Source organism: Cloeon dipterum, chromosome 2, assembly GCF_949628265.1.
Source record: "Cloeon dipterum chromosome 2, ieCloDipt1.1, whole genome shotgun sequence".
In the NCBI taxonomy this organism is placed as follows: domain Eukaryota; kingdom Metazoa; phylum Arthropoda; class Insecta; order Ephemeroptera; family Baetidae; genus Cloeon; species Cloeon dipterum.
In genome coordinates, this window is record NC_088787.1 from 30,798,776 (window position 1) to 30,817,355 (window position 18,580).

An 18,580-nucleotide genomic window follows, 5' to 3' on the forward strand; every position below is an offset into this window, starting at 1 on the left:
CTCCCAAGGGGTAAGTTAATCAAAAACCTAATTAAGTGTTCAATCTAACATTCAGTGATCATATCAATGTCAATTAAATACTATGTTCAGTCATTAAATGCTATTAATTCGCGATATTAGATGTATGTAATTTGGCGCCATATCAAATTCACATTCAGAATGTATTAATAATGAATTCTTGAGCTCAAATGTAAAGTTAAACAATCAAACTAATTGTAATTAATTTATTTTTGTGATTCCAAAGACTGATTTATTGTTATTTTCCAGTTCAAGTGCGGAGTAAATAAATCTCCAATCCAACAAGAGACGAGTGTTTAATTTGGCTTCACGACCCCCCAAAGTAGAGTAAATTTTGACCTCTCTCCCACCTCCAATTTCAGATTTTCTTAGAAGAAAAGCGGGAAAATTTATTTCATGCGTAAGAAATTGGTAAAAATTTAGTTGTAGATAAAAACAATTAAAAACCAATGGTGAAAAATACCGGGTGAAAATCAAATGCAAATCTGCAAGGCGATGCATGGCAAGGACATACAATTAAGAGTTACAAAGATGGAGCATAAAAGAGCAGAAAATAGAGTTCCGGGCAACAAACATGACGAGAACGTCCACGAGATAAACTGGCGCGGGTCGTGGATGTCCTTGGACATTGGGTGGCGACGTGAAAAAGCGGCCCGGCTCAAAGCCGACGAACTTCGCCATCTTCTTGTCCAGCCACGCATTGTCCTTGTCCCTCTTCAGCTCGTTCATCGTCTGCTCCACAGGGTCAAAGCCATCCTCGCCCGGCCTGTCAACGAAAAAATGCATCAAAACTCAATATACCATCAAAGCCGTGGCTGGTTTTCTCGCTGTTTTGCAGCATTAAAAATTTGTAACCGCGCGAATTGGAATGAAAACAAAAGTAAAAAACGAATGATTCTCATTACCTGTAATATCTGCTGAACGTTGCGTGTGTTGATAACTTCAAGGGTCCTTATAGGGGTGTATTTTAAACTCAGAGGGCAGACGAACGACTCGCAAAACGAAGAACAACTCGAAAATTGCGCGTAGCCGTAAGCCGTTGTTCGGTGTGTTTGTTTCTTGATGCGGTTTGACGGACAGAGTGGCAGAGTGTGCGACTTGTGGATGCGCACGCATTCACGCATGCGCACTGATATCATTGGATTAACATTGGTGTTATATTAAAACAAGATTAAGATAATGAAAGTATTTATATTTGTTTTTCATTATTTTTTTAAAAATTTCTATCATTTTTCGTTCATCATTTATTAACATTATTCCAATGAAGCGTATGATTGAAATATCATTGGTAATATTTGCTAATGAAGATTTTTGGCAGGGCAAGATCCGGAGTGAAGACGACGTTGAGGCCCTGCAGGAGGACCTCGCGCACATCGACGTGTGGTGCGCCAACAACGGTATGCAGCTAAACGTCAAGAAGTGCGTCGTCATGGACGTGACACGTGCACGACAACCCTGCATGCCTCGCTACACAGACGGTGGCACAGCGCTGCAGTACGTTGCCACGCAGCGGCTGCTTGGTTTGCACCTGTCGAGAGACCTTCTCTGGAACCACCATGTCGACGTCCAGCGGAGAAAAGCGGTGCAAACCCTTGGGTTCGCGGCTCGGAACTTAAGCGGCTGTACGCAAAGAATGAAAATGATTGTGTACCTTTCACTGGTGAAGCCCAAACTGTTCTACGGAACACCAGAATGGCACCCCTCAACAAAAACTAACACTGAGAAAATGATTAGGGTGCAGAACAGGGCCCTGCACTTTATTCACGGCCGCTGCATCCCACCACCAAACCAACAAAATCTACTCTCGGTGCCTGCACAGCTGGAGTACATCAACGACCTCCTGTATTTCAAAAAGTGTTTAGCAGGAGTAATGGACTACGACGCGATGGCACGAATTACCCCTGGCCGCGTGCACCGCGGAAACAATCCGCTGCACCCTCGACTTCAGCTGCCATCCTCCCGCACCTATCTCGGGAAAAACATCTTTGACTATCGCGTCGTAAAGGAGTGGAATGATATGCCACCCGCATTAAAGGACTGCTCAGCGGCACAGTTTCCGTCCCTCTGAGAGGCGTATGTGACAGCAAGATTTTAGTGTGATTACTGTGATGTTTTTATGATTTAACTAGTCTGGGCTCACTTCGGCTATGCCATCCTGGACAAAGTCCTAGAAACTTGTTTTCCAGAAGTGTCGCTCTTTCTCACATGCTTTTTCCTATTTGTAAACTGACAACTGACCTGTGATAACATGAATGTACTTTGACAGATTGTGAGAAGTAACAGCTATAATAAAAAAAATAATAAATTATTACACCAAGCAACAATTTAAATTATTTAATATTAGCCATAGCCAACCGCTTAAGCTGCAAAATCGTTTGAATTTTATCCGGATCTGGATGTAACCCGTTTTCATCCAGTAAGTAACCTATATAGCATCTTCATTGAGCTACGGAGGAATTTACTTTTTCCCCAATTTGGAGACATATTTGCATCTCATATTAAACGAAGCACCTCAAAATGTAATTCGAGGGTCGGCATACCTATAGAAACACGCCGTCAATGTACACCTTAAGATACTTTTTTATCCACGACCAGTTGCCTATAATCTTAACAAATACCCAATCATAAAATCTGGACCACTGTTGATTGCCCCCCGAATAGCTAAACTCTAAACTGAAATTGGTCCATCTGGGGAATGAAAAAAGGCTGTTTTAGGTTTACTCTCATCATCGAGTGGCATTTGCCAATAGCTTTTCCGGAAATCAACCCAGCTAATGTATTTTAACTTTCCCAGAGGTGATCAAGAATTGTGGCCAATATCGGTAATGCATACGTGTCAGGTTTTGTAACTTTATTCAGCTCGCGTAAATCTAATACAATATCTCGGTTCCGTTCCCTCAGCTTCATTTCGCACAAATAACCTGGAGCGTTCCAGATTGGGAGACCCATGAAACATAAAACTAACTCCTCGTCCTTAAAGGTTGGGTGACCCTTAAGGTTAATCCGATGCTTCTTAAAACCCTCGGCAACTCCTCCTCCTTTACGGAGAGCTAACGCTGATGGCGATAATGGACGCCACGGAAGGGTCTTCAGGTCGGATGACCATCAGGCAGCACGAGGCCCAGGCACCTCGTCTCTTCCTCCCCCTCTTCATGGAGAGTTGTTGATGTTGCTATATAGATGAGCTGGACTATCTTTATGTCCAGAAAATGATGATCAATGATTGCTCCTCAGGTCAGCGACCTTCGGAGCGACTGCTGCTGATGCGGTGCGCCCCGTCACCTCCTCCCCCCATACGGAGAAGCGTTTCAAGACGGTAAGGCATTGGCCCCTCTACCTCTAGACCTCCTCCTTCCTTTCAAGGAGAGGTTGAAGATGCTCCTTTAGGTCATGCGACCTTCGGAGCGTTATCTGCTGGGGCGGTGCGCCCCCGTCGCCTCCTCCCCCCTTTCGGAGAGGCGTGTGCATACCTTGATGGCGACGCTGGACGTTAGTAGCTTCCCAGGCGTCGCTGATGGAGTAATGATTCTCCACTGCAGAAAATAGTCCGCTGAATGTCCGAGTCATTGCGCCTGACGTAGATTATGTTGATTTGACACCTAGTATATCTCGCATTCCACGACTTCACAAACTCAACAAAAATTTCTAAATGCTCTCGCAAATCATGAAATGCTGCTAAGAAATTTACGTAAAAACGCAACAGGATTGCACCACAACAATTCATAAAAGGCCAAAAATTTCAATAATGGGAATTGAAATGTCTGGGAATTTGCACTTTATAAATATAAGAATTCAAACTACTTAGAGAAACGGATGATGCATTAAACAAATATAGAGTAGAGAGCGGAAAGCGAACGAACGCGTGTGCGAGGGGCACACGGCGTGGCGTCGATCCAGTGCGTTTTTGAGCGTTCAGTGCGGTCCAGGCGACCTGTGGAGGTCCAGGAATCATGAGTGAATGGGCGAGATAAAAGTGACGGGGATGTTGGTGCGATTTGGCGAGTAGCAAAGCGATTAGCACGCGGGACAAAGCACACAAGTTTGGCTTGACGTGGCCCCGCGTGATTTATTGCATAGTTTTGTGAGTTTTTCTATTAAATTTTATTTTTGAGCGAGATATATTGCTTTTTGGTAAGTAGGGCGTGCACCACTCACCGGATTAAGAGCGATTTAACTGGGATGATTGCGGATTTGTTGTTTTGTTGTTACTCGTGTCTGCCTCAAGTGGTGCGTGATCGTGATTGCATCATCTTTCGTGGAACTTGTGTGGCTACGAATGTACGCGGTGCCCAACGCTACCCTGTAGCTTTCCTCCCTGTCAGAGGTAGCCCGCATTTCGCCCGCGTTTTCCACGGCAGATCTTATAAAAATTTGGTTTTGTTGTGTTATCTCAGTGTGGTCTGCATAGGACGCGTGTGAACGAGCTCAGGGCATGGTCCCTCTGTGAGGAAGCCGCCACTTCCCGCACAGAAAAATATGTTCCAAAGTTAACCCTGGGCTATACCATCTTCACCAAAGATTAACCGCCAGGAATGACTTTTTTATGTCCTAAAGTTAACTAATGTCACGCTTTTTCTTGTTCAAGGTTAACCTTTTTGGTTAATCAGAAAAAATATTCCTGGAATAACCCAGGAATATCCTTGGAGAAGAATTATTTTCTGCCTCTTGGATTAACCCTGGGTTATTCTTGGAACAATATTTTGGTTAACCTTTCGATTATTCTTTGAACAACTACCCGCACAGAAAAATATGTTCTAAAGTTAACCCTGGGCTATACCATCTTCACCAAAGATTAACCGCCAGGAATGACTTTTTTATGTCCGAAAGTTAAATAATGTCACGCTTTTTCTTGTTCAAGGTTAACCTTTTTGGTTAATCAGAAAAAATATTCCTGGAATAACCCAGGAATATCCTTGGAGAAGAATTATTTTCTGCCTCTTGGATTAACCCTGGGTTATTCTTGGAACAATATTTTGGTTAACCTTTCGATTATTCTTTGAACAACTTTAAGCGTGACATAAGTTATCCCTGGATTATTTTTTTAAGTTAACCCTAGATTGTTCCTAGAGAATAACCCTGGAATATTATTTATTTTATTTTTATTTTTTTGCTTTTATTTAGGATTGTTGATTTAAATAGCAAAAACTTTATTCTTTATTACTTAAAATATAGCATAATTTATTTTTATCCAAACAATTACATACATATTACGAAAAATTATGGAAAAATTACAGTTTCCGCCGGGCTACACAACTCGCCAGTTCCTGCAAGACTCCCATAATACTTTTATGTTGGATTCTCATAAGAACTGGCGAGATGTGACAATGAAGTCCGGCAGAAACTGAAATTTTTCCATGTACAAAATTTTCTAACACGCCGGTATCGTTTATCTTGAGGCCTAACTCAAAACTGAGGATCGCGGCAGCCGTTGGCAAATAAGCGTCCGACGCGTCCTTGTCCAGCCGATCCAGGCAATCCGTCCGAACCGCCGGCTGTCCGATTGTCCTTCACTATCACTTTTGGCGTCTAGCGATGTCCGATGTCCGTTAAAACACTTTGAACTTAAACTTTGAACGGCCGTTGACGACTCGCTTGACTCTTTTGTTTCGACTTTTCAAGTTTTTCGGCGATGGGGACCTGATCTAGGAGCTTATAATCCTCGGAAACCGGACCGGTATAAGTCTAATTGTTACTTTTTTACTAATTGCATGCAGAAATCGGCCTCGCTGGTCTATTTGATACCGAGCGAGCCGCTTTGCCTCAGTTAGAGGCGGCCGCGCGGTAGTTCTGCATCAAATTGATCAGGATTTCGGCAGCCAGATCAAATTGAACAGCGCAGCGGAGAGTGTGCGTCTAACAGATACCGAAAATTGCGTTCGCGTCAGTTAGACCCGGAAAATCGTGCTCTCGTCTATTCTTGCTAAAATTGATCATATTTTTGGGGTCAGATTGATTTTTTTTTCTAATGACAGAATTTCGAAATTGATTATTTCATCAAAACGAACTTTTTTTATTATCACCCATACAAAAAAAGCAATTACTGTCTGATTTCTTAAAAAGGGGTGTTTTTCCATTATATTTTGTCGAAAACCACGCAATCCGCGAACGTGCAAAATTGTTTAAAGCAGCAGAGTTTTCCAAAGCAGATTTTTTACAGGAATCTTAAAAGACTGATAATTTTTAAACAATAATGAATTATTGATGATAAAATAGTCTTTTAGATCTCAAATTTTTTATCTTTTCACAGTAATGTACGAGGAATGGTTGTTTTGGAATAAAATAACTTAATAATTTGTAAAAGGATTGCGTGAGGTAACCAGTTGCAGAAAGTTGTTGTTAGTTAAAGTAAAGCTCAACAGCAAAAGGAGAGAAATTCCTCTTTAATTTTACCTGAAATTTGAGAACAGCTTAAACCATTCCAAATTTGAGAGAAAATCGGCTATTAATAAGCTTGCATGCTAGTCATATTGCTAGTTCAATCTAATTGGAAATCACGATTTATTTCACCAGAATGGAAATTTAGCTCACAAATCACACACCAGTAATTGGACAGATCGCGACAAAAGGGATCAAACCCAACCGAAAAAATCATTGACAAAACCGTTTATTTTTTTGAGTAATTTCGCAAAATCTTTTGCTGTTTGACAGACCTGATTTCATTATTGCCCAATGTAGAAGGCAAATGTTGCTTAATTCCAAAATCAATAATTAACAGAATGAACAACTTGCTAAACAATGCAAAAATCTTTAGCGGCCTTTTAAGTTCTACCTAAACTTTCACTCTATTAATGTTTTTTAAAATGCATTTGACCTATCATTCATTATTTTTTTATCCAACATTCCACAATATCTAAGATTGTTAGTCTTGTTATTCTGGGTTAACAGTAATCCAAAAAACCCGACGGGCCTACAATAGAGGCCAAGTCGGGAATTGGCGCCTGGACAAATCAGAATAGCCGGGGTTGTCTCCAAAGGCGAGTTCTGGGCGCCGGTCCTCACTACAATCTTGGTCCCACGTAGCCACCATCCACCAGGAGCCATGAGGCCTATTCGACTGATCAGGATGATGGCCAGGAACTTCGTCTTCAGCTCTGTTTGGTTTTCTCAAAGTTGACTTGGCTGAGTTAGAAGCATAGTGAGCAGCCGGGCGTTAGCCAAGGCTTGACGCTCTTCCACGCTGGCCCCCAGCAACTCGTCTGGGAGATTTGGCGCTGGAACTCAATTTTACTCCACCGGCCGGTCTTCTTCGCAAGCTTCGAGCCGCACCCCTCGTCCGAAAATGAATTTCTTTCTTCAGGAGTGCCGGCTTTCGCTCGTTCGATGACAATGTTAAGGACACGGCGGGGTCAACTCTGGGTTCTGGGTCGTCCCAAGCAGAGATCCCTCGATGGTCGTTGCGGTGGCCGGTTTCTTGGACGAAGAGCCACATCCTCCGGCTAAAGAGAGGCAGAGCCCCTTCTCGGCGTGATTCTGTGGTGTCGCGAACGAAAATTCGCAGAGGGTGCCATTGGCGAGCTACTCGGGCGCTCGTTGGTCTTTGCCATTTGATTGTTGTTTTGGTGTAATCGTACTCACTCGCCGGTCATAGCTTCAAAACCATAATTTTGGGTCGAAATCTTGTTCCTCAGAGGAAATTTTGACGTTGATCAATGAGGCGTGAAAAGCTGAGCAAGATGTTGCCAGTTTCTTCCAGGTAAAGTTGAACGTCTTTGCCAAAAAGGGGAAATTCTGAGGAGCGAATTTTAAGTGCGTCCGTTCTAGTTTTCGGCAACAATTGGACTCAGATTTTTATGATTATTAAAAATGGATTTCGGCAATATTTAAAAATATTGCGTTTCGTTTATTCTTAAAGTGGAATGATACTGGACAACAATTGAAAATTAATTAAATTGTTGGATGCCTTAAACAATTGACCGATAAACAATTTGTTCAACAATTTGCAATAATAAAAAAATGACCTTCCTACAATAAAAATTCAAATTTTGCCAATTTTCTCCAAAATTTACAGTGCTCGAAAACATTTTCTTGGCATATTCCGATTCCTCTCGTCGAGATCTGTTCAACGGTGTATGCCACTTATTGGGGAAACTCTTGGTTTTGAAATTAAATTGGATTTCAAGTAAGGAGACAGCCATTGCCATTTGAAAAGCACGGTAACTTTCAAGCCAATTTTCTCAAAAAATTACAGCGCTCCTTAGGTCAATTTAGGCTTTAACTGAATCCTAAGGGATGAGTTTTTGCTTTGGCAACAAGCATTTTCCAGGCTTTTCCAGTATCATTCCTCTTTAACCAACAACCTCTTTTGTTTTAAAAAAAAAAATTAATTTATCAAGAAAAGGTTGAGACATTACACTGGCTATACTATATAGATTTTTTTGCCTATACAGGAACAAGAAACCACAAATGAAACCGACTATTTTATAGATTATTTGCCTTGAAACCGATTATTTGCCTCTAAAATTCCAACTATAATAATCAATCATTTCTTTGCCAAATCGACTATTTTTGTACAACCCTAATAGGCTATGCTATATTCTTTTGGTTGACGAATAGTGTCTGTAAACCGATTTTCGCAAAACTCCGGGCCAAAGGCGAATTACACACGGCATTGAAAATTCGCATTTTGCACGGCACACAAATAATGGCCACGTTAAAAATACGCGCAAGGGCGCTGCGAAGTCCCGGGGCACTGAATTTTGAATTTGGCGATCGGATACAAACGAGTGCGTGCGTGTCTGAATCCCGATGTTCAGTGCTTTTGCAATTACAAAATTGATTTTATAAGGGTTTTTGTGTTTTTGGTGTGTGCAATGTGTGCAGAGCAAAAGGAACGTTTGGTGCGGCACCGACTTAAATGGTTTTTTTTCGGAAAAATTTGACCGTTTGTCGCAGAGTCGACCCCGACCGCTCATTCGACAGTGCTCGCGAAGGGCTAAATTATGGAGTGCGCAAACGACCTTTTTCAGGGTTCCGCGACTGAAATCGGTTCCGAGGCCGAATGTAATTGCTTTTTTGTCGTTTTTTAGCATGTTTGACGGTGCCTGGCGGCTACTTTCAACCCTTCAAACCACCAACCTTCCTCAGGTCGCGCACCCTGAACAGTGCCTTTAATCGGTTTTTTCGGCGGCAACGGTTCATTTTGGTTTCTTCGTGATCATTAGAGTGCATTTAAGTGGGATTTGAATTCGCGGCGCGGTGCAGCATTAACAACACGGGCATTATTATTGCTTTTTGCCCAGCTCACAGATTTTTTTTGTCAAAATTCGACCATTCGTAGCAGAATTGAGAATCGACCACGGCCTATCATTCGAAAGTGCTCGCGAAGGACTTTTAACTGACACATCCAACCAACCTTTTTTCAGGGTACCCCGACCTGAAACCCTTTGCCAGGTCTTGTTTTAATGTTTTTTTCGCGGTTTCTGCCAAAGTTAAAAAAGCACAGTGCGGCGATGCAATCTTCGGTGCCACTGCCACGCAGCACCGCCAACACCAATTTTGCTGTTTTTTTTTCAGCAAAGCACTTTTCTGCGACGCGCTATGCGGCGGCGGCGCCAAATGGCAATTTTTTTAATTACTAGGTTTATGTTAAACCGCATCGTGGATAATCAGCCCCCGCTACGATCATTTTTAATTTTCAAACCACTGTCTCGACTGACCCACCTCGGTTTTTTCGGTCTAACAATTCGACGGGTGGAGGGATAATCGCCCGCGCCCCCTCCCTGGAAGCGTCTCACCGAGCCCTACACCCCGCCACACCCTGGCGACCTTTTTCAGGGTCTGGCAAACCTGAGATCATTCCCTGAGCGGGTTTTTTCGATTTTTCCGGCGCCGCGGCGAGCCTCCCCGGTGTTAGATGGGGGTCTAAACTGCCCCCGATTGAGATTTGGGGGATTGGAACTGGCCTAAAAATCAACGTGAAGTGCAAATCGCTTGTCTCCTATCTATATAATACCATTTTTTGGTTTAAAAAAAGTTTTTCACGTTTCTACGGTGATTGGCTGAACCGATTTTGGTTTTCAGCATGTCGAAAGAAAGCATATTATAAGTGAAGAATGTACGCGCAGTTGCTTGATTGAGTCTGAAATCGCAGCAAAATTGTCTTATTAAAATCAAAAGTTTACGGTGGTGCCATCTATTGGCAGCTTCGAACAATAAGGGTTTATACATACAACTGGCCAATAACAAAATATTTCGTTGATTTTTCCACGTTTGATCAAAAAATAAAATTTAATGAAATGGATTAGCAATAAATATCAACTGATCCAAAAATCTTGTTCTAGAAAGTTGAAAATGAATCATCTATTACTTCTGTTTGTGAATCTTCACTGCACCGATTCCGAGAAAATTTTGTAAAGAAATTGGATCTGTGCAACATATTTGGTGGAAATTGTAAAGACATTAACACCAAATCAGGTGTGAATAATACAAAAAATGAGACTGCTCCATCGCTTGGTTGTGCTTTGTCCAGCACAAAGGCTGAACATTTTAATGAAAAAGTAGCAGCATCCAACTTATCACAAGAAAGTAGAAATCTAAATAGAAAGAAAGATGTTCATGCTAATAGACCGTTTACCTGTGATTTTTGTGGCAGGGCATACAAATTACGACATCATTTAACTGACCACTGCAGAAGTCACACGGGTGAAAAACCTTTTAGTTGTAGTTCTTGTGGAAAAAGGTTTTCCAGAAGCACCATTCTCAAACATCATGAGAAAATACACAAAAAAAACAATGTTAGGAGAAACAGAACTCCTTATTTTGAATAACTGCTATGGTTATATGTATATTCGAAACAAAATAAGAAATGTATTATAATTTTTTTTTATTCAAAACTTTCCTGGTATAATTGTTTCAATTTCCCTAACATCCGTAAAAAATATGCGTCGTGATAAATTAGGAAGATCCTGTCACATCCTGTAGTATAATAGAAAAAATTCATGTATTAAGTATATGCTATATTTTCCATATTTTCGTTTAAATTAACAAACCTAACGTAAGACATTTTCTTTGTCGTGACACTCCTCGGCCTGACCTGCCACAACGTGGCGCAAGCTAATTCATGGAGCAACGTGAGGTAGCCTAAGCGTTGTCACATTCATCCCCATCACCGAGAGCGTCCTATGCTGCATTCGCTGGCCCCAGCCACTAAACGGATTCCTAACCTCTGCCGAGCACCATCACTCCTGCACCGCTGCTAACCAGTTGCCCATCTTTTGCCTTGGCTAACAAACTTATGTGTGAGATTTCAAGACGCCGCATAAAAATATATAGATACAGCAGGAAACTAAAATTCGAAGAATTAATATGATTGACTTCTTCTTGGAGCATGCAATATCATTGACCAGAGATGAAATTTTTGTCAAGACATTTTTTTGAAAATATTCTAACATAATTGATTGCAAAAGATATCATTATATTTATAATTATTATTTTCAAATATAACTAAATTTGTTTGATAATAAACAATTTATTAAAAATTAATTAAATCTAAATTTAATTTTTATTTTTATAGATTCACACTTATAAAGGAGCAGTTTCAAAAAGAAGTTATTAGAATTAAATTAAAAGATGAAAGACTTCCCTATGAGCAATGAAATTTTTTTAAATATTGCTCTTTTTTGGTAATATTTAAAAACATTTTCCAAATGTTATTTAAAGATATTATTTTTAGTAATATTGTTGTAATAATATTACTACAGTCCTATGACAATATTAAGAAATATGTTTTTTAAATGTTAAAAACGAAATATTAACAAATATTTAAAAATGTTTGTTTATTCTATTTTGCCAATATTATAAAAAAATATTTGGCAATGTTTGTTAATATTTCTATTGCGCCAATGTTTATAATACTATTTCTGAATATTGGTAAAACTTAAAAATAAAATAATAAACAATGCGAACGCCAACAATGATATTTTTATATTCTTCTCAAACTTTTGGTGCGTTGTCGATTGTTGTCGATCGACTCGATTGTTTGAATTTAAAAAAAAAAATCATGGCGAAAAGGGGAGTGAGTAGATCTGACTGCGAATTGAAGGCAAGTTTTTTAGTTATTGAGAGTGACGTACGTTACTGCCTGAAGCGCGCGTTCATCGTAAATCGTAAGTTCTGGCAACTTTTAGTTTACCGCAGAGGTTAGCAATAATAATTCTTTAGGCATTGGGTCCGGCGAATTCTCGGAAATACTGTAAACTTGTGACAAGTGGCTTATCGTTTAATTTTTAGTCGAAGATTCGCTTGAATTGCTGGATGCGGAGAATGATTGAAAGTAGACAGCAATTTATCAGCGCTGCAAGAATTCCATTCGCGTCGATTTTCGTTAATTAATTTTTAATTGCAGATATGGAAAAGTTACAGTTTCTGCCGGGTTACAAATCTCGCCACCCTATGAGCAATTTAGATTCCTAGAATATTGCTGAATGTTCCTAGAACATTTTGGTTAAATTTATTTTTAATATTCAGTGAATAATATTTGACACGCTTTTTATCTTCGGTAATTATTTATGGAACATTTAAAGGTAATATTTATTTTTAATACTGAGCAATGTTTGGAAAATGTTATTTTAAGATTTCACCAATATTTCCGAGGTCATTTTAATAATATTTTGCGAATATTTTTTATGCTCTTTATATTGGGGCAATATTTTAAAATAATATTCGATGAATGTTTTTGCATAATGAGAGTGTATTTTCATAGTAATTTTCATAATTAAAAAGATATGCACATTATTTGTCTCGCCATTTTGGAGAGCAAACTAAACATTAATCAAGTTTAAATAACATTATAATACATATTATGGAAAAGTCACAGTTTTCGCCGCCGAGTTACAGTTTTCGCCACGCCTACTTTAACATGGAATTCTCATAAAAAATGGCGAGATTTGTAACCCGGCAGAAAATGTAACTTTTCCATATCTACAATTAAAAATTAATTAACGAAAACCGACGCGAATGGAATTCTTGCAGCGCTGATAAATTGCTGTCTTCTTTCAATCATTCTCCGCATCCACCAATTCAAGCGAATCTTCGACTAAAAATTAAACGATAAGCCACTTGCCACAAGTTTCCAATATTTCCGAGAATTCACCGGACGCCGGACCCAATGCCTAAAGAATTATTATTGCTAAACTCTGCGGTAAACTAAAAGTTGCCAGAACTTACGATTTACGATGAACGCGCGCTTCAGGCAGTAACGTACGTCACTCTCAATAACTAAAAAACTTGCCTTCAATTCGCAGTCAGATCTACTCACACCCTTTTTCGCCATGATTTTTTTAAATTCAAACAATCGAGTCGATCAACAACAATCGAGTCGATCGATTCGAATGTTGATTGACTCGATTGTTTGAATTTAAAAAAATCATGGCGTCGATCGAAAACAATCGAGTCGATCGAAAACAATCGAGTCGATCGACAACAATCGACAACGCACCAAAAGTTTGAAAAGAATATAAAAATATCATTGTTGGCGTTCGCATTGTTTATTATTTTATTTTTAAGTTTTACCAATATTCAGAAATAGTATTATAAATATTGGCAATAGAAATATTAAACAAACATTGCCAAATATTTTTTTATATTATTGGCAATAGAAATAATAAACAAACATTTTTAAATATTTGTTAAATATTTCGTTTTTAATATTTAAAAAACATATTTCTTAATATTGTCATAGGACTGTAGTAATATTACAACAATATTACTAAAAATAATATCTTTAAATAACATTTGGAAAATGTTTTTAAATATTACCAAAAAAGAGCAATATTTAAAAAATTTTCATTGCTCATAGGGCAGTTCTTATGAGAATTCCATGTTAAAGTAGGCGTAGGCGTGGCGAAAACTGTAACTCGGCGGCAAAAACTGTGACTTTTCCATAATATGTATTATAATGTTATTTAAAATTGATTAATGTTTAGTTTGCTCTCCAAAATGGCGAGACAAATATTTTGAATACTTTTTAATTATGAAAATTACCATGAAAAATACACTCTCATTATGCAAAAACATTTATCGAATATTATTTAAAAATATTGCCCCAATAACATAAAGAGCATAAAAAATATTCGCAAAATATTATTAAAATGACCTCGGAAATATTGGTGAAATCTTAAAATAACATTTTCCATTGCTCAGTATTAAAAATAAATATTACCTTTAAATGTTCCATAAATAATTACCGAAGATAAAAAGCGTGTCAAATATTATTCACTGAATATTAAAAATTAATTTGAGCAAAATGTTCTAGGAACATTCAGCAATATTCTAGGAATCTAAATTGCTCATATGGGTGTCTGTTAATAAAAATTGCTTTCCAATTTTGGTTGCCCATGCAGGCCCGGACTGGTAATCGGGCGCACCGGCCGCGGCCCATGTGGGCCGTCTGGACCGCCCAATATTTCCAAGACTGTCAAGCGGCCCGCGTTTGTGGCTGTCGCAGCCCATATTTTTTAGTGACTTTTCCGTGTTGGGCTGAAGGCAACACACGCTCTTATTATTTAAATCCTTGTTTTGGCTAAAATAATTTCAAAATCAAAGGAAAAATCTTAAAAAAAAATCGAAAAATAGAGTTTCATTTTTGTTACGTTTGTTGCATAGCATACCCACCGGCCCACCGCTTTGGCCGTTCGGCCCGCTCCTCATTAAATTCATTTCATCAAATTTCCGTTGGGGCAAACGGGAAAAACTATCATATCCTTGATTTTTCCGTCTTTTTCCGCACACAGAAATAAAAATTAAACCAAGAGCTCGATCATGTACTAGGACTCGGCGGCTCCCACTTCGAGAGTGAAAAATTTGCTTTGCGTGTTTCAAACTAGCTGTTGCTGTACTATTTGAATGCTGTTATTAGATGCACAAATGGTGGCTTACAATTTTTATCAAAAATTCACGAAGCAAAGCTCAAGTTCCCACTTTTCTAATAGGCTTTCTTCCGAGACCTGCATGTTTTAATAAGAAATTTCATGATTTTTCTTCAAACCTAGTGCCTAATTATATACTTTCCAACATTAGCTTGTACTTTAATCATGAGCGAATAATTTTTAGTTTTCGGAGATTTTACATTTTAAAAAAAACATTACATTTATTAGGCCAAATTTCATTGTCATTAAAATTGATTTTTTAATCTAAACTCAAATTTGAAAATGAATATGTCGACATTTTTAATTTTTTTCATATGGAAGGATCCATATTAAGTGAACCCCTGTTTGGCAAGTGGTCTTTAGATCTTGATGAAATTCGGTGGAGATGATGCCCTAGGGAACCTAAGTTAAATCCTAAAATATTAGGTCAAAAATTGTAATATTTTAACAAAAAATTAATAAATGCAACCAATTCAAATATCTGAAATTGCACACAATATGCACCAAATGATGGTTACACATAATTATTGGTTGCATTTATTTATAATAATAAAAGAACAGTGTGAAATATTAAATTTATTTTTAAAATATTAATAAATAAAGGTTAATCAAGTTATTTTGAATAAACTAAAACCCGATTTAATGCTATTTTTAAAATAAACCTAAAATTTTTTTTACCATCTTCATATTAGCAATTTTATTTTTTTGAAGGTTTCCTCTACAAAGAAAATAATAATATTTATTATTGTAACTATTTTGGGACATACTTGATTGGTGTCACGCTTAATTTGTCGAGATAGAGGTTAAAAATATGAAAAAATAATTTTTTCGGATTTCCAGGGGGTGGTTAAGGGTTTGAAGGGGGTGGGCATCCTTATGATCACTTGCATTACCTAGGGGAGGTCATTACGTATCAAACGGTGTGCGGTTTTTGTAAATCGGACCCATAGAAGCTGAGATTAAGCGGAAAACGTGTTTTTATTTATGATCAGAAGACCCGGAAAACATCGATTTTAAACACTCAATTCAAAATATTTCGCAAACGAAAAAAAACGTATCGCCAATTTTTTATATGTTACCATGGATATGAGGCACATTTTGGCTATTTTGAATTTCCCAAATTTGATGTACTTGGGTATGTGGGATTTTTTTGAAAAGTTTGACCCCAATTTAGTGACCTTGACCTTTGACCTACGAAGTTGGTCATCGTGGGAAAGTTGTTTGGCATCAAACGTAAAATATTTTGGATACCTAATTTTTGTGTTTACTATAAACAGAGTCCAAGTTACAAATCGCCGAAAACATCACCATTTTCAAAAATCTCAAACTTTGAACCCCTGTAAAATGAAAATTCTTTGGAATTTTGACCTAATATTTTAGGATAACTTAGGTTCCCTAGGGCATCATCTCCACCGAATTTCATCAAGATCTGAAGACCACTTGCCAAACAGGGGTTCACTTAATATGGATCCTTCCATATCCATTTTGTAGAGCACAAAAATTTAAGTTAAAAACGTAAAAATTTAGAATGGCATTTTGCATCATTTTTTTTATTCAAAAATGAGAACTTCGAATAAACAAAGAGATGAGTGAAACACGTGAGCTTGACTGAGGCGTGCCCCAGGGATCAAACCTGGGCCCAATATTGTTTATACTACTGTACATGAATGATTTGTTCCCTCTGCTCAAAAATTGCTTTATAAATATTTTCGCAGACGATATCGTGATCCTACACTCCCACAAAGATTTAGCGGTATGCCGAAATGTGATTCAATCTGAATTTAATATTGTGACTGAGTGGTGCCATGATAATGGTTTTTTAATCAACACGAAAAAGACCATGTGTTTGTTGTTTTGTCAACCGAGGTTGCGAAAAGATTGCAAACTGCGAGTTATATGTCATGATACCGAGTGTATTCACAATTTTTGTATTAACTGTGGTTGCAGAGAACTGTTGCAAGTGAACCAAACGAAATATTTAGGTGTTATTGTGGACCAAGACTTTAATTTTAAGGCTCATATTCAACATGTTTCCAAAAAGCTCCGTAAAATTGTGTGCGAGTTTAGTTACTTAAAGGCTAATATGCCATACAATGTGCGAAGGATCATGTATTTCTCTCTGGCTCATTCTTATTTGAATTATGGCATAACCGCATGGGGAGCTGTGAACTTGTCGCCTCTATTGCACCTCCAAGAAAAAATACTGTATAAAATGTGTTCAAAAAAGCACCAACAAAACGTTGAGAATTTCTTTCATTTTTGGCGCGTGTTGCCTGTTGACAAGATTTACCAGCTTAAAATTTATTGTGTGTTAAATATTTTGATAGTGACTTTGGCGATCAGAGATTGCACCAGTATAATACACGATTGTTACTTGCCGCTGCTCCAGTTGTCGAACCAATGTTAGATAACAAATATTTCAATAGAACATCTGAATGTATTTTGCCGAGACTGTGGAACATGTTACCGAGTGAGTTAAAAAATCTGAGAGACAAAAGTGATGTTAAGCGAAAAATCAAAAAGTGCCTTATAAACAATTGAATCGAACTCTTATCGACCATATATACTGCATTAATTTCATGATAATGTGTACACGACTGTATTAAATTATGCTGCCTTGTGCAGCTATGTATAAGCACCAGCCGTTAATTCTTCGGAATTGGCTGGACTTCCAAAGATTACAAATAAATATTCTTCTTTAAAAAAAAAACTTGTTTTTCAAGGTTAGTAAAAAACGATGATCGACCAAATCTCGACTTCTAATCATCCGAATTTCAAAAACCACATACCGTTAGACTCGTCTTGACATCCCTAAGTGCAATAAAGTGGTATGATTCCCACCAACCCCCAACCCCCATTTTACCCCCTTAATAACGTGAAATTTAGCATTTTTTCGGCCTTTTCAACACCTTAGCACAACGTTGATGAGTAATTGTCTTCTTTAAACCAATTTAGTTACTTAGTTCACTTCAATACGAGTCAAGCGATACTTGATTTTTGAAAATAGGACCACTACAACCTGATATTTGGGTGGCACAAAGTTTTTTATTAAGACGCGGATGCATTAAAATGCTCGGTGAGCACCAAATCTCGAACTAAACACAAAAAAGTGGTCCTATTTGCAAAAAAATAAGTTCCGTTTGACTCGTATTGAAGTGAACTAAGTAACTAAATTGGTTTGAAGAAGACAATTACAAGTCAACGTCGTGCTAAGGTGTTGAAACGGACGAAAAATGCTAAATTTCAGGTAATTAAGGGGGTTAAAAGGGGGTTGGGAGTTGGTGGGTACTATACCCCTTTAGTGCACTTGGGGACGTTAAAACAAAAGTCTAACGGTATTCGGTTTTTCAAAATCGGATGATTGCAAGTCGAGATTCAATCGATCATCGATTTTTAGCAACCTCGAAAAACAAAATTTTTCGAAATTTTCATTTTTTATGAAAACAAAAAAATGAAAAAAAGAGGAAAAACGCCATTCCAAATTTTTGTAGCTCAATTTTTTGTGCTCTACTAAATGGCTATGAAAAAAAATAAAAAATTCCAATATATTCATTTTCAAATTTGAGTTTAAAATCCAAAAATTAATTTTTATGACCTTGACCTTTGACCTACCACTTTGAGGTCAACATAAAAGCTGTTTGCCATGTTGAAACGAGTTAAACGTTTATTAAATTTTTGTTATAGTACACCCCTGAGCA

The 18,580-nt window shown here is 38.0% G+C and overlaps 1 protein-coding gene and 1 long non-coding RNA gene across 2 annotated transcripts in view; one reads left to right on the forward strand and one right to left on the reverse strand.

Moving 5' to 3' along the window:
- The window catches only part of LOC135936210 (uncharacterized), a 30,548-nt gene extending 20,107 nt beyond the window's left edge, over positions 1 to 10,441 (forward strand). The window contains exon 3 of the mRNA XM_065478952.1: positions 1,337 to 10,441. Within this exon, the coding sequence (XP_065335024.1) occupies positions 1,337 to 2,086 (750 nt within the window). The 3' untranslated portion in view covers positions 2,087 to 10,441. The remainder of the gene's footprint in view (positions 1 to 1,336) is intronic.
- A 1,985-nt stretch (positions 10,442 to 12,426) lies between these two features.
- Positions 12,427 to 14,018, reverse strand: LOC135936211 (uncharacterized). The gene is made up of 2 exons (XR_010574293.1): positions 13,183 to 14,018; positions 12,427 to 13,127 (listed from the first exon to the last, which is right to left on the reverse strand). It is a non-coding gene; the product is annotated as an uncharacterized LOC135936211 (long non-coding RNA).
- Between the last annotated feature and the right edge of the window lie 4,562 nt (positions 14,019 to 18,580).